This window comes from Rattus norvegicus, chromosome 4 (assembly GCF_036323735.1).
Source record: "Rattus norvegicus strain BN/NHsdMcwi chromosome 4, GRCr8, whole genome shotgun sequence".
Lineage (NCBI taxonomy): Eukaryota > Metazoa > Chordata > Mammalia > Rodentia > Muridae > Rattus > Rattus norvegicus.
Window position 1 is genome coordinate 70080615 of NC_086022.1, and position 23195 is coordinate 70103809.

General features: G+C 42.5%; 1 protein-coding gene across 7 annotated transcripts in view; it reads left to right on the forward strand.

Moving 5' to 3' along the window:
* Positions 1 to 935: 935 nt before the first annotated feature.
* Agk (acylglycerol kinase) overlaps positions 936 to 23195 on the forward strand; it is a 79093-nt gene continuing 56833 nt past the window's right edge. Inside the window, exons 1-2 of one of the 7 annotated variants that reach the window (XM_039108239.2) lie at positions 936 to 1091; positions 5175 to 5281. In XM_039108239.2, the coding sequence (XP_038964167.1) occupies positions 5181 to 5281 (101 nt within the window). In that variant the 5' untranslated portion in view covers positions 936 to 1091; positions 5175 to 5180. The other 6 variants (XM_017592846.3, NM_001127497.1, XM_017592845.3 and 3 more) reach the window with 6 other exon arrangements.

The window sequence follows — 23195 nt, forward strand, 5'->3', positions numbered from 1 at the left end:
TTTTCTCTCCAGATAGTGTGACAGGGACAGCCCCCAAAGAAATGATTCCACTAAAGTCTAGATTTGGGAATCAATGAATTTGATTGGGGTTACATATGGCAGCATGAGTGAGGGATTACCTACAGGAACGTGAACAACTCATAGGAGGCAATACCAGTGAAGTAGTTCTTGTCCCCTTCAACACTCCTAGCCCTTCTGGAGCCCTTCCAGTAACCGTTAATTGTGGAAGAGGTGGGCCCCTAGGGATCAAAAGTTAATGGGTCCGATCTCGTGACATCTCAGGCGAGCTCCCATTTGAAGATGTTTCCACTGAGCAAATGTTTCCATTTCAAGACAGACCTTTACCAGTCCTCTTTGCAGCAAAACCTGTTTTGTTTTGTTGACATCTCCCTGGCAGTGAGAGGTGGCAAGATAAAAAGTCTTTGTACGGGAAAAGCAGGAAGCTTCCCTGCACCCGCCCTTCATCTCCAGCCCAGCAATTTTTATATTTTAGTAAGACACCCCCTCCCCCCCTAGTGTTCAACACCTTGTGGCCTCTCCTGCTTCATGGCTCTCTTTTTCCATAGCTCTCTCTGCCTCCGGCAACAGGCCTAAAAATTCTGTGATTTTGTGCCTGATTTCCCCACCCCCACCCTTCTTTTCAGTGCATTCTGACTTGATCTTCTTCCTGCTCTGGGGAGCTCAAACTTCCGCTGGTTAATTTCATACAGTGCCCCTCACCACATGCCCTATAGCTCGGTTTTGTTTTGTTTCATTTACCAATATCTAAAATTGTCGTAGCCGTTTAATTACTTTCTGATTTAGTTCCAAATCGCAAAACTGTTCTTATTATATACTGTGAACTTTCCAGAAACAATTGGCTGGCGAGAGATGGATGGATGAAAGATTGAATGAACAGTAAAGTGACAAGAAAAGGAAGGGAGGGCGGTGGCTGCTGCGAGCCCACCCCTAGGTCACGGGAGAGCTCGCCCTGCCAGGCTGGGGCTGTTCCGCGTCGGAACCCGAGGGCAGCGGGAGCGGTTTCCTTTAAAAGAGAGGGAGATTTTTGTGAGAGCACACAGGAAAGGCCGGACGCTGAGCGGCGGGCAGCGGTGAGTTCAGGGGAGCGAGCGAGGGCCGCTGGCTGTGTGTGGTCAGGGTATGGGGCGCAGCCGTGGGTTGCTACGCTGAGCAGGGCCGGAACCCGCCAGCGGTCCCGGGATCGGCCACGCGGTTGTTGACCGCAGCGCGGCGGGAGGAGGAAAGATTGGGCCGGGCCGGCGTGGCGCGCACGCCCGTGGTCCCTGTGAGTCAGGTGTGCTGGTTCGAGTCTCAGAGCAGTGCCTAACTGTGAACCCCTCAGTTCCTCCCTTCCCACCTTAGGCTGTGGGTACCGGAACAAAAATGGGGCCAGCAATATTTGAACCATAGAAAGCGGGTCGGTTCATTCATTCTATTTATTCGGTTCTGCAGATGTGAATGGCTAGAACCTGTCCCAAGGAGATCTCATTGAGTGAAAAAGCCCTACCTTCCTTGTCAGGAGAGGGTCAGAAGTTAGAATTTGGGAGCTTATGGGTTTTGGGAGAGCCCGCTTGGAAGGCAAAGATACGTTAATGTAGACATAAAATTGAGATTTTTTACTGACATTAATGAGAATGAAAATTCTGGCTACTGAGAAGGGAACATACACTGAATGTAGTACATATTATGAAATACAGAAAAACGTACAGATTTTATTGACAATCTCTTCACTGCATAAATTGATGGTGTTTCCTTATTTCTCTAGTGAAAAGGTTAGTTGACTTATCCAGGGTCTCACCATCTGTAAATGACAAAGCTAGGGTTTTGTTAGGCACCTGGACCAGTCCTCTTTGCACTCTAGGCTGCCTGCATATTTCCCTCATCTTTTAGTAATATAGGAATCATTTAAGATGAAAAGGGAGTTGCACGGGGTGGGCGTGGCTTTTTAAAAAAATAGTCGACTGGGAGTGTGCTTAGCAGTATTCTTTCCCTGCTGCTTTCCGTTTACGTGATGCTAACAACTCTCATACATTACCTCACAGGCACGAATCCCAATTCTATCCCTTGGGTTCAACTTCTCCTATTTCCAAAACGCTAAGTCCAGACATCTGTTTGGGCTTCATTTGAGTGTGCCCGGCAGGTATAACAGTCTCGGAGTGTGCCCGGCAGGTATAACAGTCTCGAGTCTCCTTGACTGCACACTGTGTTTTCCCACAAACCAACAGTATAAATCCAAAACCTGGAGATCACCTAACAATCCGTTGCCCAAGCACAAAACTTGGCTTGTTTCCTCATCCTTCACCTCTTGTAATCAGTTGGTCACCAAGCGCTGCCCATTTCTGTTTTATAAAGACCTCCACATCTTTTGTTGACTCTTGTCTAGAATTTATGGCAGCCACCCCTCTAATGGCTCTTTTTAGCTTTATGTTCTGGTTCTGACGGGATGTTTTATATGTTATTCATCTGCTAAAAAATAAATCTCGTTTTTTGTTTTTTTTTGTTTTTTATTGTCTTCAACATACTATCTAAAGCCCTTAGTGTGGATTAAAAGCCTTTTCAAATCTCTACTTTCCTCTGACCCCATTGTTCATCTTTAAACTACTGTTTTTTTTTTTTAATGTCTGGTATGTTTGCAACCTCTGTTGCAATCATGGTAGTAACTGCTAGCTAAAAATAAAATGACTACTCAGTTCAAGAACAATGTAGGCTTTGGGGGAAGGGAGATAATGCCCAAGAATATACATTTACAACAATTTTTTTTTTGCACTTTAAATAAGGTTTAATAAGGACACCAGGGCTGAGAACCACTGTTCTAGATCCTATCTTGTATGTATAGTCTATTGGTGGGCATAGTTATTCCCAAGTAGTACATTGGCAGTTGAGGAAACAGTAGGAGCAGGAAGTTGTTGCTGTTCTAACCGGAAGCAGACTAAGCTCTCACGTTAGAGGGGCCTGTATATGCATGCAGGAAATAGTACTTTTATTTCTTAAGGTGAAGGGACACAGAAGAACCCGAGCAAACAAACCTTGCTGGTCTTTAAGTCTTAGCACCATGTTCAGTCATGTTTATGTAGAACTTTCTGTTCTTTAGCACATTGACCACACACACAGATTTAGTTCTGAAAGTTCTGTGTCATGAAAACTCACACCAAATAGATGTATGTGCTTTTTCCTTGTTAATATGTCTTTTTTAAAATAAGATTCTTAGTAATGGGTGGGAAGAGAAGTTACTTCTTCCGTTTACTGCCTACCTGGAAAACACACACACACACACACACACACACACACACACACACACAGAGACTTTGTGTGGTTCTTAGTTCAGGTTGCTGTAATTGGAGTGGCTTAAATAACAAAAAATTATTTCTCACAGCCTGCAAACTGGAAGTATGAACCCAAGATGGTTGGCACAGAGTATTGTGCACTCTTCCTAGTTTGCAAATGGCTATTTCATTGCTGTGTCTGCTGATGGAGCTGGATGCTGGTGTCTCTTCTCAGAGGGGTGCTAATCCCATTCATGAGGACAATATCCTTCCGACCCCATTACTTTTACATCCTAATACCATTTCAGTAGGAATTAGGGCAGTCACTTTCAAGTTTTGGAAACAGTTGTTGAGGCCATAGCATATACCTAACTCCTTTACGCTGTGACTTCTCCTAATCTGCAGGATTCTGAGAATTCCCTGACTCTCTCTGGCTCCTTCAGGTCCATCCCAGTTAGGCCCATTTTTCTGGACTCAAGGTAGATCCTGTCCTCATTTCCCAGCATGCATCTTACTGTGTTGCAACTTTGCTTGTATGGCCGTATTGCAGTCAGGGATGCTAAGATTCATGAGCATTTGAGAGTGGTACTTACTCTTCCGTGCCCTAGCCCTTAACACAGAGTAGATGTTGTCTATTAAAGACCTCTTGAATAAGTGATTAGGGTCAGATGGAGAGAGGTCAATAATTACATGGTCTTTGGGATTTTATTTATTTATTTATTTTTTGTACCAGCCTGGATGGTTTCATTGATGTCAGCAGTGTGACCATTTCTTCCTAGGAGATTTAACCAAGGGAAGTTAAAGGGAGAAGTAATTTTTATCTGTTTAGATAGTAATTTATATTTATTTTAGAAAAATTTAAGATGCCATTTAGCACCCTCAACTTAGAGGATAATATGTAAAAGTTCTGCTTTTATTTATTGGTATTTTGATTGGTAGTCCTCTTTGAACACAATTGTGGTAACACTAGTTATAGATGCCTTTTACCCTGCTAGTTTTATTTAACATATTTTGGGGTATTTTTTCTACATCTGTGAAAATTCTCAATTAAAAAAAAGTTGAATTGCTACATGTTTCACTCACTCAATAGATGTTTTTGGGTTAGCTATTATGTGCCAGATTCTACTTGATGTATAGGTTCTAGCAGTGACAACAGCCCCCTGCATTCGTGGAATTTACTCTAGTTAGATAAGCTAAGTAACATTAATAAATATAAATATCATTGAATGCTGCCATACAAACCCAGAATAAATATGCCATTTAATTTTTTGTGAAGAACTAATTTACCTTCCTTACAGGAGTAGGTATGAGTATCTTTCTTGCATTTTGTCATGAGTGAATATGATAATTTAAAACTTAATTTTATACATGAATAATAATAGCTCTTTGTAATTTGCATGCCTTTGATTAGTAAGTTGAGCATTTTTTACTGAGCCACGTGCATTGTGTTTTTTAAAGCATGTTCTCCACTGGTTTTCATATTGAAGACCTGGTATTTTCTTCTGTCTTGAATAAGCTGTTGCTGGTAATTTGGTTCCTCATAGGTAATAGACAGATACTTACCAATGGTATAGTGGGACAGTAAGAAGGCAGACATCAGGGGAAGTCTGGAGATTTATTCCCCATTCTGCCCTCCTCTGTCCTTCTAGTATGGACAGGGAAAAGTGGGTGGTTACAGAAGAAGGGAAGTCAAGGTAGAAATACATGAAAAAGAAGGAAGCAGAGATCAGTGAGTGCATCAGAAGATGCTGATGGTGACTAGACAGGCAAGGACGAGAAGAACAAGAGCAGGAGGCAAAGGAAACAAGAAAGAGAAAAGGAGGGGAGGGGAAACCTTAGAGGAATGGATGAAGAATGCTCCGTGATTATCTTGGATAACTTTTTTTCCTTTTCTGCCTATTAAATCTATAGGAGAAGATGACCACATTCTTTAAAACACTTCGAAATCATTGGAAGAAAACTACAGCTGGCCTCTGCTTGCTGACATGGGGAGGTCACTGGCTCTATGGAAAGCACTGGTAAATATTGACAGCCTGACACTCTGCATCCCATTGGAGAAGGATCCATAGGGCCAGGGTTGGAATTTTGTTAAGCTGTACTTCTCTATAAAATATGGTGCTTAAACACAGTTACTCACATATAAAACAAAGGCACAAGCTTCTTGTAACCTGCCCTGTGAAATTGACTGTACACTCACACACCAATGCATAGAGTTGGTGAGGTTGGAAGGAAAGCAAGTGCTACTCACTTTATTTGTAGTTGAAGATCTTGAGACCCGTTCTAGACAGAGTCAAGTCCCCTCCCAGGTAGGCAGTAAGTTGAAGTTGTGACTTACGTATCTCCTTGGGAGGACTTCCCAGTTTCTCTTACTATGGTCTCTGTCTGCCAACCCCTGGTTGCTGAGTACGTCTGTCTCTGCTTCCTCCATGTCCTGTGACAATCCTCATCTATATTATTAGACCCGGTTAATTTAAATGAGGTCACAGATTAACACCCTTAGTGTTTGAGTAAGGAATTCAGTGTTATATCAGCCTTCACACATGGCTGGAAAAGAAAGTGCCAGGTCTTCTATTCTGCCTTTATATGGTAAGATGTAAGTGAGCAGAAATTTGTATACAAATTTAAGACAACCAAAATAATTTATAATCTTTAACCGACCAAGTGTCCCAACACAGAAATGCAGTTGTATTCAGTATTGCTTGGCTAACCAGGAAAGAGCTAGGAATTGATTTAGAAGAGTGATCCATACTTGATATTTTTGTGAGCATTCTCAGTTTACTGCTCACAGAGCATATAACACTGTAGTGTGTGGTCTGATAGTTTGTAGCTGTGTGGTTCTGTCTTTGCTCAGTATCCTCAGAGCTAAGTACCACGTTCTTATAACCTGTGTACACACAGCTTAGCACATGTAAGTAAGAAAGAATGTTAACAGACCTTCCCTTCCTTCTATCCTGGCCCTTGGAGGAGCCTGTGATGTGTTTGCAGGGCCTCTGAGCCACGCTGGTGTCCATGCAGGCTCACTGGGGGCTCACCAGCCCCTGCCGCGTGAAGATCTAAAGGCTTACATGCTCTTCTTTTCAATATGTCTCTGGAGCTCTTCTGATAACTTCCTAAAGTCTTAGGACTTTTTAAAAGGCCGTTCAGTCCTCCAGCGGCTTCACTCTGAATGGGGTTTGAAGCAGCCTTTGTGTTTAATTTGTGTGTGGCATAACACAGAGGTACAAGCTCACTGGTTTGCATGTGGGCATCTGGGCTGGCACTGTTTATATAAGTGGTCTCTTTCCCTGCTGCGTGTCCCGGGGCTTTGTTGAAGATATCTGACCACATACGATGGCGCTTTACTTCTAGGCCATCTGTTCTGTCTCAGTGGCCTGTGTGTCTGTCTGCACGCCAGAACCACATTATTTTGATAACTCTAGCTTTATAAGAAGTGTAAAATTAGGAAGTGAGACAATTCTAACTTTGTTCTTTTTCTAGATCATTTTGGCCATTCAGGCTATTTGAGATTTCTTATCAATTCTGAGATGGCTTTTTCCTATTTCTGCAAAAAAAGTGACACTGGGATTTTGACAGAAATTACATGGAATTGTTAGATTGCTTTGTTTTGTAGCCATTTTAAACACTATTGTCTTCTAGTCCATGAACACAAGATGTCTTCTTGTTTGGTGGCTTTTAATGAACACATCTCTTATCTTACCTACATTTATTTCTAAATATTTTTTTATCTTCTTGTATGATTGATTTTTAAATTTCTTTTATGTGTTGATAAATCAGTGCATAGAAACACAGCTTACTTTGTTAATTCTTTGTGTGTGCTTCTGGCTTTTATGGTCCTAACATTTTTTTTCTATGTGTTTGGGTGGAACTGTTCTGATGTTCTGTATAAAAGCTCATGCCATCTGTAAAGACAGATAACTTCTTCTTTTCCATTCATTTTAGATGTACTTTCTTTTCCCTCCTCCTTTCCCCTGCCTTTCTTTCTCCCTCAACCCTTAACTTGGCGGTGTCTTGCTATGTAGCCCAGGCTGGCTGTGAATTTAGGATCTTCCTCCCTCAGCCTTCCCTGTGCTGGGATTATAGGTATGTGCCACCACTTGGCACTTGTAACTTATTTTTCTTCCATACTTGCTCTGAGTCAATTCCTCCTTTACTTGTACTACTGCCTGGCCTTGTAGGCTCATCTGTCCTCCCCTTAGCACGGCTGGAAACATTTCTTCCCCATCCCTGCCTTCCAAACTTCTGCTTCTCCTGCCCTCTGTCTCTTTGCCTGTCTCCTTCTTGTCCTCTGTGACCCCTTCCTTCCCTTTCTTCAAGCATAAGGAAAGAGTTCTCTGCCTGAGGCCTTCTTCTCATGTCATGCCTTCCCTGAATGATCTCAGTTGTAGAAACTATCTTCTGTCTTGTCCCAGGTTTTTGTTCATCTTTATAAAGACGTCTTCCCGAGCTCCAGACCTAAGTATATGTTCAAGTGTTTTGTTGGCTTGAATGAGAGAGTCTCGAGTGCTGTAGTCTTGTGGCCTTTGAACACTTGATCCTTGGTTGGCCGTGCTGTTTGGGAGGTGTGTTGTGGTTTGCCCTGGAGTTATCTGTATTCGATGCTACTTCCCACTGCCCCAAGGATGCCTGCCTAGTCAGTACTCAGGACTCAGGTGACTTCACCAGAACCTTCTTCCCATTTAATTTGTAAAATACAGGTGAGGGCAGGTACAGAATAGAAGGAGGCCTGCCATTGGACGAGAAGGAAGGATGGGTGGGAGAAAGTTTGAGGGAAGAGGAGGAAAGAGGGAGGAGACTGAGAGTAGCAACAGGACAACATGGAAACTGACGTTAAGATTCAATGCTGTACCTTTACAGGTTGTTATGAATGTGTACAGGGCTTTGTATGTTTAGGTGGGCAATTAGATCTTATCAATTGAATCAAAGGTTATTGTGTTGTGTGTTCTTTCATGTAGCGATGTAAGTGTAAGAAAGTGTGCGGCGGCTAGAGACACTGGGCCGCCGTGGAGTTGGGATGTCTGTTTCTGGCATGGAAACCTGCCTTGGGAACTGGATGGGTAGAGAGATTGCTGCCAGGCTCAGAGAGAGGCCTTCGGCAGTGTGATATGGGATGGAGCAAAGCGGGTGAGAGGCTTTGCTGACTGAGACTTAAGATATCTAGAGATATCTTGGGGCACTGTGGTATCAGACCTAGTGGGGGTAAAAGACAGCATTTTATTTTTATAACTTAAAACAGTGTGGCCTTGCTGGAGGAAGTATGCCATTAGGGGTGGAGTTTGAGATTCAAAAGTCTCACAGCATTTATTGTTTGCTCTCTCTGCTTCCTCATTATGGGTCAGGGTACTTCTTCTGCCACTGTGCCTTCGCTCTGCCATCGTGGACTCTCAATCTCTGGAAACATTAGCCCAAACTAAGTCTTCCTTCTATAAGATGCGTTGGTCATGACGTTTTAGCACAGCAATAGAAAAGTAAAATACAAGTACTTATCTTAGGATGCTAACAGGTATCTGTGACTCAGCATCCTAAAAGCAAAAGTCCTCCTGCTAGACCTGCTCCTCAGTCATTGGATACACTCACTATGCGTTTCATTTCCCTAGATATTTGAATATCCCCTGTTCCTCCTTACCCACGTTTCTCATATCCCATGCACAGACCTAAATGATTTCAGAGTCTCTGCATGTGCTCTGTTTCTTTTGTCTGTCCCCACTGTCCCTGTCATTTTCTCCATAATGCTACAAACTCTTCCTCTATAGGACACTCGTTGTTGTTGGGGGGGCCAGTGAGGTGGCTCAGTGACTAAAGCTTGTTATGCAAAGATTAGGAACTGATTTGGGATCCCCAGCACCCACATAAAAGTTAGATATGGCAGTGTGCACCTGTAACCCCATCTTTGGAGTTGTGGAGACAGGACAATTCCTGGGGCTTACTGGTATCCAGTCTACTCAGAACTGTGAGTTCCAGGTTCTCTGAGAGACCCGGTCTCCAAAAGAGAAGATATAGCATGATAGAGACACCCAACATCAGCCTCTGCTCTCTGTGAGTACCTACATACGCACGCTCACGCATACATGTGTGCACACACATCAAACCACTCATTGCCACTGTGACGACTTGCTTTGCTTGTGTCTTCTCTTCATAATACTATATAGGCTTTATCTTGCATGGCGTTATCTGAAGCCCCTGCACAGAAGGACTCAGTGCACACTGTGTTTGTTGGGAGGATGAAACTGACACTGAGAAGCAGAGTAGCCGCCCCATCGGCCCCTTCTGAAGTCACGCCTAGGCTGCGAATTCCAAACAAGTAATGCACTCCATCTATAGTCGGCTTCCTCTTCCATTGCTCACAGATACATCTTGAAATATTGATGAATTTCTGTTAAATCCTCTGCCTTCTCTATACTCAGACAGCCTTAGCTCTCATTTTAAGGAGAAAATTAAAAACCACAGGCCAGTCATTCACACACAGACACTTTTGTGTTTTTTCCTTCATTGCATGAGGCAGCCTTCCTGCTGCCCAGTGACTTTTCCTTTGTACCCAACCCTCACCATCCGCACCTACATTTGTGTCCTTAATCTTCAGCTTTTTCCTTGTTGATCAAAACCATTCCAAACTTAACATGTCTTCTCTGAAGTGACAATTTCATTTGTTTACTGCCTGTCTTAGTTACGGTATTATTGCTGTGAACAGACACCATGACCAATGTAAGTTTTATAAAGGACAACACTTAATTGGGGCTGGCTTACAGGTTCAGAGGTTCAGTCCATTATCATCAAGGTGGGAGCATGGCAGCATCCAGGCAGGCATGGTGCAGGAGGAGCTGAGAGTTCTACATCTTCACCTGAAGGAAGCCAGGAACTGACTGGGCATCCCCGGGCAGCTAGGAGGGTCTCCAAGCCCACCCTACAGTGACACACTTCCTCCAACAAGGCCACACCCTCTAATAGTGCCACACTCCCTAGACCAAGCATGTGCAAACCATCAAACTGCCCTACCTATCTTTTCATTTATACTTTCATTTTAATGTTTCCCTCTCAACTATTCTGCCATTTTAGACTCGTTAGTGAGGTTTGATCTATAGTCCGTCATTTGATGAGCAAGCTGTTGACAGAGCCATACCTGGCGTCTGCACCTGCACCGAGTGAGCGCTCTTCAGCCTTTACTCGCTTCATTCGCCAGGCTGTCTTTGATCTTTAGTTGCTTTAGGCTGTCCTTTTGTTCTCTTTGACTGCACACTTACTGGCATATTTTGCAAGTGACCCCCAACCACATGGCTGTTCAGAGGGAAGAGAGGGATTCTGGGACCATTGCTTTCCTTTAGATATTTGTCTTCTCCTGACACTCCGTGTAAATAGAAGAGGTGGGAGGGTCCTCACAGCAGGTCTGCTTTAATTTTAATTTATCTGTTCCATTTGTATTGCCTCCTCTCATTGACCTTTTGACGTAACATATTTATTTGTAGGCTTTTTTTTATTGTTTATAATATTTATGGATTTCTTTTCTCTTGAGAGTTCCATCTATTTTCTCCCTTCTCCCAAGTTTCAAAGAAGAAATTCATTTTGATTTTTTTAAAGATTTCTCCTCTATAATTTTCCTGCTGAAGGCTGCTGTGGTTGGCAGGAGCAGAAGGGATAGCTCTCAGCACAGCTCTGTGAGAGCAATTGAAGAGGAGGAAATGACCCCGTGTGCTGAGAGTAAAGAGAGTTTAAGTCTTGCTCATTCCTCTCCAGCCGCTCTTACCAAGCCTCCTGGGATCCCCAGGGAAGATTATGTTCCAGGCTGCCAGTTCATCATGTCAGCAGTTTACCTGCAATAGCCTTTTCTACTTTTCTAGCCTTTTGTAGCAAAGAGCCTGCTGATTAAAAAGTAGCAGAAGAAAGGAAGCAGTGTAGTATGAAAGTTGTCACTGGAGTCAAATAGCCGTGAGACATCCTAGTGGTGTGACCTTGGGCTCTTGAAGCTTTACCTTCTTCAACTGTGGAATGGGCATAGTAGTATCTCATTGGTCATTGATCAGCTAACTGCGAAAGTCGAGTGTGGTGTATTCTAGATACGCATTCAGTAAATGTTCTGGGTAATTTGACGTAAAAACTGCTTAGTACTTGGAGAGTTCAAACGGTGCTGCTGGTACCCGGGCAATGAGTGACATGAGAGCTAGCCATTAGTGCAGGCAGGTGAAGACCTGCCAAATGATTGAAGAAGGTCTGAGCCCTTTCCATGTCTCCTTCCTTATGGAATGAGACATTTGAAAAGTCTACTTTTAAGTCTAAGGTAGGGACTGAAGAGATGGCTCTGTGGTTCCAAGTACTGGCTGCTCTTGCACAGGACCTGAGCTTGTTTTCTAGCACCCACATAGTCTCTCACAATCCCTTGTAACTCCATTTCCAGGAGGATCTGATAGCTTCTTCTGGCCTCTGGGTACCACAAATATACATGGTACAGGTACATATACACATAAAATAAATATAAGATAAACCCTAAGTTACATACAGTGCTAACTTCAGAACAGCAGGGCCCAAACCATTAAGACATACCTGAACCCTTGATGATCTGACTCAAACTCATTGTCTGTAATCACTGGAGACCTTGTCCTAGCTTAGTCTGCCTTTGGTCTGTCTCACTGTTTTGGTCATTGAGCCTTGGCACCACCTTTTCAACTAACCCTTTTGGCTCAGTAATTGATGGCAGCTCTAATCCTGCTTTTTTTTTGGCCCCCCACTCCTCAGTTTATGCCTTGGGGGCCAGGCTTCTGGCAGTAGTTCTACTATTGACCCTTGCCTATGACCTGTCTTTCTTCTCAAGAGAGGTATACCTCTCAAGTTGGCTAGAATTCCCGTTATCTTTTCCTGAAGATTTTTAGAATCTCAGTCACATTAAGTCCCTTGTTAAGCTTGTAGAGCAAATGATACTATATCCCTGGTCCTGGACTCTGTGCTCATTGGTTTAAATTAATCTTGGGGATTTTTTTCTTCCATGTCTTGTCACCAAACATGACTAGATGTACACTTGGCCTTCCTAAACAAGGGTTATGAAGTTGTCTACAGGGTTTGTTCAGTGCTATTCAATTGTATTGAGACCTTAATGATAATGTTAACAATCAGTGTTGCTGGGTCTGATTCTCAGCTCTTGGTATTTATGACATTGTTTATTTTCCTAATAATTTGATGATATGCTTATTAGTCATAGTAGCATGATAGCATGAGATTAATAGCTACATGCAGATGAAGAAATCGGGACGATGAGTACGTATCACACTGTTGTGTGTGAATGACCAAAGAATTTGGGTACAGTTGCCAAGCTATTGAGAATGAAGGATCACTTCTCAGAGGCCCCTACAGTAGCATAGTTAAGATAAGCCTCCAGAGCCAAGCAATGTGGAATTGAACTTCATATTTATCAGGAATATCTCAGTTACTGGACTGTGCTGGGAAGAGACACCATGACCAAGGCAGCTTAGGCACACATAGCACTGGAGAAGTAGCTGAGAGCTTATATCTGGTTTGAAAGGGTTGGGGTGAAGTAAGTGGGGAGAGGCTGGCCACGACTTTTTGAAACTTCAAAGCCCACCTGCAGTGACACATCTCCTCCAATAAGGCCACACCTCTTAATCCAGTCCAAAGACTGGGAACCAACTATTTAAACATATGTGCCTGTAGGGACTATTCTCATTTAAACCACCACAAGTAGTGAAGCCTTGGGTAACTTCTCCTGTCCATGTTAGATTCTCTGCCTATAAACTGGAGGTAGTAGGCAGTAATAGTACTCTTCTCTGTGGGTTGTCATCAGATTTTTCTTAGAAGAGAAGCTGGTTCAAAGAACATTTGTTTTTTACCTCATGAAGCCATTCTTAAAAAGATGTCCTTTGAGTTGTGCCTTGAAGACTTAGTGGAGACTGGTAAAGAATGTGACTTAGATTTGCATACTTTCAGTGGACTGGAAAAGCCAGGTTGTAGGAGGGTTTATATATAAGATATCTGTTTGAGCAGCAGCAAAGATCTCAAAGCAGCAAAGAATATTGTGACCAAGGTAACATTTTAGAGGTTTAGCCTAGCCTCCTGTGCAGGGTCCATTTTAGAAGTTGACTTCAAAGCTATTAAAGGCCTGCAGTAGAGGCAGCCTAAGGAAAGAGAGCAAATGCAGGTATGAAGCTGCAGCCTGGGAGTGGTACAGCACTGCCGGCATGGAGGGAGGCTTCTCTGGCTTCAGTTTTGCTACCTGTCAGCTCTGTGGCCTTGTCAAGTCACTTAAACCACTTAACTCTGAGCCTCGTTTCTCGTCCCACATGAGGGATAATTATATGTGTTTGGCAGGTGAGTTTCAAGGACTGAATGAGGAGGTGTGGGTCAGCTGTCTTATACTGTGCTTAAATTTAGCTCTCTGCAGATGCGAGCTGTTAGTGCAAGGTGATTGACTGGGTATTTGGCTGAGGGAGAGGAGAAATCATTTTATGGCTTCAAGACTGGTATAATTGGTGATGCAGAAAGAAGAAAGTCACCAAGGAAAATTGGTTTGAGGAAGAGGTATTATATTCTATTTTAGGCACACCGAGTTTGAGACCCTGACAGGATAGGCAAAGGGAATGTGTTAGCTGCCAGGTATAAATTATGCATGAGCTACACTTGACTAGACTGGTGCGTTTGCCTTTGCTGGAGATTATGGTTTGAGGAGTGTTGGGCTTTGGGTCCGAGTATCTCTGGATGTCTGCAGGCACATGCTTGCCCCGATATCAGTTCAGACGAGCCTCTGACTGCAGGCGGTCGTCCAGGCCTTCCTCCCCTGCAGCAGTTGCTCTGCCAGTGCTGAAGGTCGGAAGTTTATTCCCCTTCATAGCTTCTCTTTGTTTCAGATTTTGTTGAGATTTTGGTAAAGCAGTTTGTTTTGCTTTTTAGTCATTTCAAAGTTCATTTTGCATCACCCCATCTCCCACCCCACAGGCTGATGCTGAAATTGGGGTTTTAATGGGTTCTATTTAAAGAAGCTCATTTGAGGGCAATTAAATAACATGCTTGTCAGCCCAGATGTGATAGGGAATAAGGGAACTTTTTTTTTTTAACTTTTAAATACAATGAAGTTTAATTATATTCTATTTCTTTTCAACTCCTTTTGTTAGATTATGTGGAAAACAGATTTCTTCCTTAAAAAAAAAAATCAGTATCTGTACTTGCCTGTATGTAAGAGCGGGGAGTGAAGATGGAAGACAGGAGGTATATTTAAGTTAGATTCTGTCGTTTTGGCTTCTCATACTTGAGGAAAATTTTATGTTAGTGGTTTTACTTGTTCCAAGGCCTGTACAGAAAATAATTGTAGCTGATGCTGACAGCAGTAGTACCCGGCATTTCCGATGTATCATGTTCAGAACAGCAGAACACTGGTGTTAGTAGCTGTGAGCTTAGGATGTTCAGGTCACACGTTGTCCAGATATGTCAGGGAGCCTTGAGCGCACAGTGAGCACTCTCATGTGGGATGTTTTCAGACAGAATTGTTAGGCTTTGAGAGAAGGGGCGTTTCCTCTCAGCCTGTATATACCTGAGTACCCGAATAATCCACCGTCTCTGAGTAGTGCTTTGTCATTCCTTCTCTGCCTTGCTTATAACTGAGACTCAGTCTAATTTTCTTTTAAGACATTTGCCATTATATAAGAATGGTTCACTGGGACCCAGAGAGCTAGTAGAGTGGCAGAATGAATGATACATTTGTATGGAAAAAGAAATCTGGAATAAGTTATTTAAATGGGTAAAAATGAATGAATAGAAAAGTGTAGACGTGAGAGAACTGACTCCCAGAAGTTGTCCTCTGACCTTCACATATATGCTGTGCCAAATGCACCACACAAACATATGTACACAAACAAATGTATTAATTAAAAATAAATTAGATAGGAGTAGAGATATCTTGCACTCACATATATACATATACATATACATACGTACACACACACACACACACACACACACACACACACAAACTGGAGGGCAATGGATGCATTCTCATGGTAGGTGAAATATCCCTAATGGTGCTATACCATAGACCTAAGCAGAAATGTAGCCACCAGTCAGAGATGGAGCCCTCTGCAGAGTGCAGAGAGTTCAGTCTGATTATTTGTGCTTCCATGATTGTCAGAATGGTGGGATAGGAAGAAACTTTGGAATCTTGTGGGGACTTGCGTCTAGGGGGAAAAAAGAGTGAAAGTAGAATAATTCCATATTCTAAGGAAAGAAAAGGTTTTCCATTTCTGTCAGTCAATGGATGTGTGTGTGTGTGTGTGTGTGTGTGTGTGTGTGTGTGTGTGTGTGTGTGGTGGGGGACATAGACTGCAGAAGCATCTTCTGGCTAATGAAAAGTCTTATAGAACAGGCTCACAGGACAGGTTAGTCATGAGAGGATGCCATCTTTTGTTAAATAATTTCCATTCTGAGCTGGAGACCTGAGAAACTAAGAGCTACCTGAAGCATTCCCAAGTAATAGCTTATTCTATACAAGTGTAGAAAAGTGACTGATCTGGGAAGACTGGGGAAGGTGGTTTGGGGATTTCTTATTTCAGAGTGTGAAAGAATGGGCACCAAATCGAGCTGCTTAAGGCAGCCTTTGGAATGGTAGAGTTGAGGTCTCCGTCTTGGGTAGAGGTTAATCTTTGCCTGATAATACTGACTTATTCAGAGGTTGAGAAAGATTTGTGGGCTTTTCTGTAAGCCCACGTGCAAGAAGACTATAATAGCACTCCAGGTCCAGTGCAGGGAGAAAGTGTGAAGACTGATGAGCAGTGAACAAGGCTTTGTTACTGCTGAAAATACCTAGAAAGTGGCAGGGGTATTGACAGAAGCTACAGCAGGCTGAGGAGCAGGGTGTGTCCCTCTAGTGCTAAGCCTCCAGTCACTTTCTAACAGTGTGCATGCCCACAGGCCAGAGGTTTCCTTAAACGAGGTCAATGAGTCACTTTCTAGGAGCTCGAAGGGGTTGAGAAAACTGCCTAAGTGAACATTCTGGAGTCTTTTGGGGATAGAGACTGAAGTTGGGCTTCTCTGTGTTCTCTTTGTATGTCAATACAAGATGAGAATCACCTCTGCAGTGACCTTTGTTACCAGAAGGGTGGTGGTGCACCATTTGATTGAGGGGTTGGGATGTATGGAAAAGATTGTAAAGTGATGGACCACATCGCTTCTAAGAACTTTTTCAACCTTATCATTTCAGATGTCTAGGAAATAGGGCTTGGGTTTGGACACTGTTGACAAAAGTATTTTTTTGATGTTTGCCTTTTCTGCTTCGACAAAGAAATAAAGATAGTAAAATCAGGGTTTGCAGACCTAAACATTACTGTCAATATTCAGAAATCCATGGTTTGACAGTGAGCAAATCCAAAACTTCTTTGAATCACAAATCTCATTCAGAAAGTGGGTTCGCACATTTTGGCAAAAACTTGTTGGAAGTGTTTTTAGTTCATTGTTGAATACCTGTTGCGGTAATTTTAAAAGGGAACATTTTCTATCCGTGTTCACAAGCTGGATCTGCATACTCTGGCTACTACTCTAGTCCGAAAGCTGCCCTCTCTGAGTGGTCCCCTAGGCGGTAGTTATCATGCCCCGGCCAATGTGTGTTCTGTCTGTCTTCTGTCTGTCTGTCTGTCTGTCTGTCTGTCTGTCTGTCTGTCTCTCTCTCTCTCTCTCTCTCTAACTGCCTCTTAGCCATTTCTTTCACATACTGTCCTCTTTAGCCCGGTAAATCAAAGTTCCTGAAACTTGTATTTAGCAATTAGATTTACATGTTAAAATCTCAATCCACAATACTCCACACAACAAATTCACTGCCAATTAATAAAGATTTAAACCGCCCACCTAGACAAGGCAAAATCGACCTAGTCCACCTGGATCTGGATCATCCTGCTCTGTTGTTTCCATCTTCTTTTGCTCCTCCTCCTACCTCCTTCCTAGACTCCCCCACTTCCTTCTCATCCAGTGATAGGCTATGCCCCATCCTGTACCCACCTTTCTGCATAATGACATCACCTTACAAATACCCTCCTGCAGGCTTCTTTCTCATTCCTCGTGTAGCTGTTGTATGACTTCTATGATCTCTCCTCCTCCTCCTCTTCTTCCTCCTCCTTTTCCTCTCCTCCTCCTCCCTCCTCCCTCCTCATCCCTTAGTCCACATTTGCAGGTCGTTTGTTAACTTTCCTGTTCTTTACCCATTTTCACTCAGCAACATGATTGTAGAGGGCTTTGATGCCAGCCATTACCTACGTGGCTCCATGTTTTCTTTTATACAGCTTTTTGGCATTGAAGTGAAGACATTTGGCACTTAGTATGTGTTAGCAATATTTTCTTCCTTTGTACAACTTCAGGAGTTTAGAGATTTCTGCATCATCTTGAGCTTGAGAGAGTTGAGAAGATATAAAGTTTCTTGGTGTCCATCATAGGGAGGCCGGGAATATGGAAAGATGCTATCCGTAAAAGCAGAGATACTGGAGTGGAGGGCCCCATAGCCTTTCAAGTATTTGGGTTGACCCTTTGGGGTTCTAACCTGTCACACTGACTTTTTTCCCTAAAGAACTGAACATTTTTTAGGAAGGAAAGCTTGAACATTCTTTGAAGTAAGCTGCACTTTCATCTGCTGGGTCAGTGCTCTGTCCTGTAGACACAAGTGATGTGACTGTGGTTACTGTTTCTCTCAGTAACAGGGCCCATGCGCTAGTCTTCACCTCCCTGGGAGGGGGTCTAGGTCATGAGGAAGGGGTTGACCATGGAATTGGGAAACACTTTCCCTCTAGTCACTGGCTGAGATGCAATGTTTGTATTACTGTTTTTTCCTCTATCCCTCCTTCTCCATCAACAAGAAGGGAGTGCAGCCCCTGACAATGTGATGACTAATTATTTTAGGAAGCCTGAGTAAGTCACCATGGTTGCTGTAAACATCTAAACTTGAAATCTGTTTTGTGCAAAGCAAAGACAGTGTTTGCATGCACCAAGGGAAAACTGGTGGTAGAAATTGCTGAACAATTTGCTTCTAGCTGTAGTGGTAATATCCTTTTTGGGAAATAGAATGGATCAATGTAATTTTTCTCTTCATGTAAAGCTGTTATTGAAGTAACAACTTATCTTATTTTGCAGTCCTAAAGTAGTAAATAAAACATTTATGGCTCGGAATAAATTGAGAGCATCCTATTACCTGTAGTAGCAGGCAAGTTCATATTTTTTTAAAGCCTCGGGCAGTAACATCAGCAGATTTTTTTTCTTCCTTCTTTTTTAATTTAGAAGCTTCTAATTTCTCTGTGTCAAAGAGCTTTGGTTCTGAGTAGGTATTGAGGGACCCTGTCTGATATGACTACATTTTGGAGACCCTCTTGTAAATTGTATTCATCATTAGTGCCCGGTAGGCACCTTGCTGTATAGAAAGAACATGGACTGCCAGTTGATGTACAGTCCGTTTTCTGTGTTTGGTAACTAGGTCTCTGGCCCACATGAGACTCTTGATCCATTAGGTATCTAGAATTCTCTGACACTGGAGCAGTTCTCTGGTATACAAATTTTATATATATACACATATATGGTGTCTCCTTGCTTTGGTTTGTAAGAGTCCAGTTCCATCCTGTTCTTCCTATGTATGCTCACACACAGCCTGAGGTCCTTCTGACCTGGCAGCATTCTCATGACGCTGGGGTTTTTCTTCCTTGTCCTTGACTACACTGGAGAGCTATCTCAGATGATCTGCTGGTTCAGGATTGCCAGGTGCTCAGACAAGAATAACCTTCAGTTTCCCTTCAAGGATGAAGTGTGCCTTCTGAACACAGTGAGCCAATTTTTCTGTTCAAACATTTGCCACTTATTTATTAACAAGTATTCATTGAGTTCCCACTATCTAAGGAGTCTGGACTGTGGGTTGTATAGGAGAAAATACTGGCAAATTATCCTTTATTTAAATAAATTATTTAAAGGAAGACAAGATGAGTAGTTTCATGTGTGCTTGGTGGAAGGCAGGGGTGGTTTTGTATTTGGGTTTTTTATTAATCTCCAAATTTTTATTAGTTGATTTTCCTAACTATGATTTAAATAATGGATAGAAACAGCTTACAATTGACAGAAATCTTATTTCAACTCACTGTTTCATATGGATTACAGCCTATCATGCTGGGGAAGGCATGGTAGTGGGAATATGTGGATGGATTAGAAGGCAAGAAAGTGCAGTCTGAAACCAAGGATAGGATCACCTTTAAAGGCTGACCCCATTGTGACCCTGCAGTCACCTAGGCACTATCTTCTAAGGCGCCATAGCTTTTGAAACAGCACCACAAGCTGGAGACTGAGTGTCTGAAACACAGACCTGGTAGAGATATTTCAGATTAAACCATAACATCTGGGGAGAGATAAAATGACCAAATACTTGGGGGTCTGAACTCTAGTACCTTTTAGGAGAAGCAAAACATGATGTTAAAAGGGGGGGGGAAAGGGGGATGGTGGGAAATAAGGAAAGTTTAACCCTTTCCTTGATTATCCACCAGAACCTTCATTTTTGTCTTCCTTCCTTCCTTCCTTCCTTCTTTCCTGCCTTCATTTTTTCTTTTATTGGAAATAGTTTCCTTTCTCATACAATATATTCTGATTATAGTTTTCCTTCCCTCTACCCTAGTTCCTCCCCACTTCTTCTCCCGTTTGGATCTACTCTGTTTCTGTCTATCATTAGAAAAGAACAGGATTCTAAAATAGTAACTAAACATAACAAAACAAAATATAATAAGAAGAGGCAAAAACTATCATATTGAAGTTGGGAATGGCAACCCAGTAGGAGGAAGAAAGTCCTAAGAGTAGGCAAAAGAATTAGAGACCAACTTGGTTCTCAGTCAGGAGTCCCACAAAATACTAAATTAATAGATAAAATATATATGTATGTAGTGAACCTTGTGTAGAGCCATGTGGGCCCTGCGCTTGCTGCTTCAGTCTCTGTGAGCTCATAAGCACTTTGCTTAGTTGACTCAAAGGGCCATGTTTTCCTAGAGTCCGCCATCCATTCTTTCTCCCTCCTCTTTAGAATTCCCTGAGCTCTGAGGGGAGGGATTGGAGGGAGACCTCCAAATTCAACTCTCTGCATAATGTCTGGTTCCGGGTCTCTCTCTCTGTTCCCACCTGCTGCTGGAGGAAGCCTCTCTGATGATGACTGGATAAGGTCCTGATGTATGAGTATAACAGAATTAGGAATTATTTTATTGATTTTTCTTTTTTAAAGATCAGTCAAGTCTGGGTTTACCTTAGGTTTCTGGGCTATCTAGTTTCTGGTTTTTGGTTATCCAAGCAGTATTGGGGTGTGGGTTCCTTCTTATGGAGTGGGTCTTAGGCCAAATCATACATTGGTTGGCCACTCCTACAAGGTCTGTATCACCATTGCCCTAGCATATTATTCAAAGGTAGGTCAAAGGTTTTCTGGCTGGGTGTCCATGTTTCTTTTTCTGTAGCCTACAGAGTACCTTCTGGTACTAAAGAGACTAGAATGTAGTGGTGAGGGCTCCATGTAGGCACCAGTTCGACTTCTCTATGGTCAGTGAGGTGTTTAGGTGACAGTGGCAATACCCCATCCCATGATAGTTTGCAGAGAGCAGCAGCCTTTTGTTTTAACAACAGCTTGGGTTGTTTGGGGATTTCCGTGGGAGCCTCTTGGCCAACAACTCAATGGAATGTTCCCTAATCCCACTACTGGCAGTCTCATCCGGCTTCAAGAGCTAGCCAGTTGAGATTCCATATTCCCGTTACTAGGAGCCATCATTAGAATCCCCTTCATAGAGTCTAGAAAGTTTCTACTGTACTAGGTTTCCATACCACCCTTCAAGTGCCCCTCAAGCCTAGTCATCTTCCCAAACTCTCCCTCCACCCCCTTTCTCCCCTCACCTGCTTCTTTGTTGAATCCCTACCAGTCCCAGTCCACCCACAAAGTCTGTTCTAATCACTCCTCATAGGGAGCTTCCTGTATTCCCCTAGATCCCTTGTCTGTACCTAACCTTTCTGGCTCTATGAATTATAGCTCTGGTATCATTTACTCAATGATAAGTGAACATTTACCTTATTTATCTTTTGGGGTCTGGGTTACCTCACTAAAGATGAGTTTTTCTAGTTCCATCCATTTGCCTGTAGATTTCATGTTGTCATTTTTTTAACAGCTGAGTCATGCTTCATTATGTAAATGTACCACAATTTCCTTATCTGTTCTTCTGTTGAGGGACTTCTAGGTTCCTTCCAGCTTCTGACTACAATGAATAAAGCCCCAGGGAACATGGTTGAGCAAATGTGCTTGTGTTAGGATAGAGTGTCCTTGGGTATGTCGAGTGGTGTAGCTGGGTCTCGGTGTAGACTGACCCCAACGTCCCGAGGAACCGCTTTGTTGACTTCAGTAGTAGCTGTGTGGGTTTGCACTCATGCAGTCAGCAACAGAGGGGTGCTCCTGTTGGTTCACATTCTTGCCACCTTGAGCTGCCACTTGTGTTATTGATCTTAGCCATTTTGTCAGGTATAAGACGGAATTTCAGAGTAGTTTTGACTTCCATTTCTTTGAAGGAAAGGGGTGTTTAACATTCCTTCAAGTGTTTCTCAGCCATTTCCAGTTCTTCTATTGAGAATTCTGTTTAGATGTGCAGCACATATTTAAATTGGATTATTTGGGGGTTTTTTGCTACCTAATTTGAGTTCTTTATGTATTTTGGATATTAGCATTTTATTGGATATATAGTTTGTGAAAAATCTTTTCTCCATTCTATAGGCTGCCTCTTTGTCTGATTGACAGTTTGCCTTACAGACACTTTTCAGTTTCATGAGGTCCCCTTTATTAATTGTTGATCTTAGTGCCTGAGCAGATAGATGGTGTTCTGTTCAGGAAGTTGTCTCCTGTGCCAATGAATTCAAGGCTGGTCCTCACTTTCTCTTCTGTCAGGTTCAGTGTGTCTGATTTCATGTTAGGGTTTTTGACCCACTTAGATTTAAGTTTTGTGCAGGGTGATAGATATGGTCTATTTTCTAGTTGCATTTTTCTACATGTGGTTTATCAGGGACTGCCTGCTGGAGTTGAGGGATGGGATTCAGCTACAAGTCAGGGGAGCAAGGTTAAAAGGATGGCCTGTGAAATCCATAGACACCCTCTACAACTGAAGCTTTCACTGTTCATGCTACAGTATCTGCCTCATCAGAGTCACTTTGTTTTTTTTTTTTGTTTTTGTTTTTGTTTTTTTTGTTTTTTGTTTTTGTCCCCCACATGGTTATCTTCTCTGAAGCTCTAGCAAAACCATATTTCTGAAAGATTTTTAGAATTTCTTAAAGTAGTTATTAGAGCTTGCTATAAAGATATAAAATATAGTTGACTGTAACTATCTGTAGACTTAGCATCTGTGGACTGAACCTATTGCAGATTAAAAAGTATTCCTCCCAAAATTAAATCTATACTGAAGATGTATGTGTTTTTGTCTTGTCCGTGTCTGAATAATACAGTACAACTGTTTATATTAGTAGCCTTTATCTTGTATTAAATGTTCCAAGTAGTGACTTGGGTATCTGTGTCAGAGGAGCAGTGTCCTAGATCCATTCTCTGGAGGACACTGGAGTCCATCTTAATTCAAGGACTCTTTTTCTTTGAGAATGCATTTGCCTTTTACAAACATCCTGATTCAGAGAATAAGACCAAGACAGTTTATGTGATTTAGATGTTAGAGTTAACTGTGATCATGTTGGGATTTTCTTTGTATGGGCTAAGGCAGTGCATATTCTGGCTTTCCTATAGGCAGCATATTCCATTTTGCATATTAGATTAATATTCTTTTGATTTTGAAGAATATCCTGAAAGATCAGGCAGTATTAATAATGATGACGAGTGGGGGGAGGGGAAAAGGTTGCACAACTCCCCTGCCACCCAGGCAGCTATGCAGCAGGGGGGGCCTGAACCTGGTTGCCAGGGCCACTTGTGGACCAGGCCTC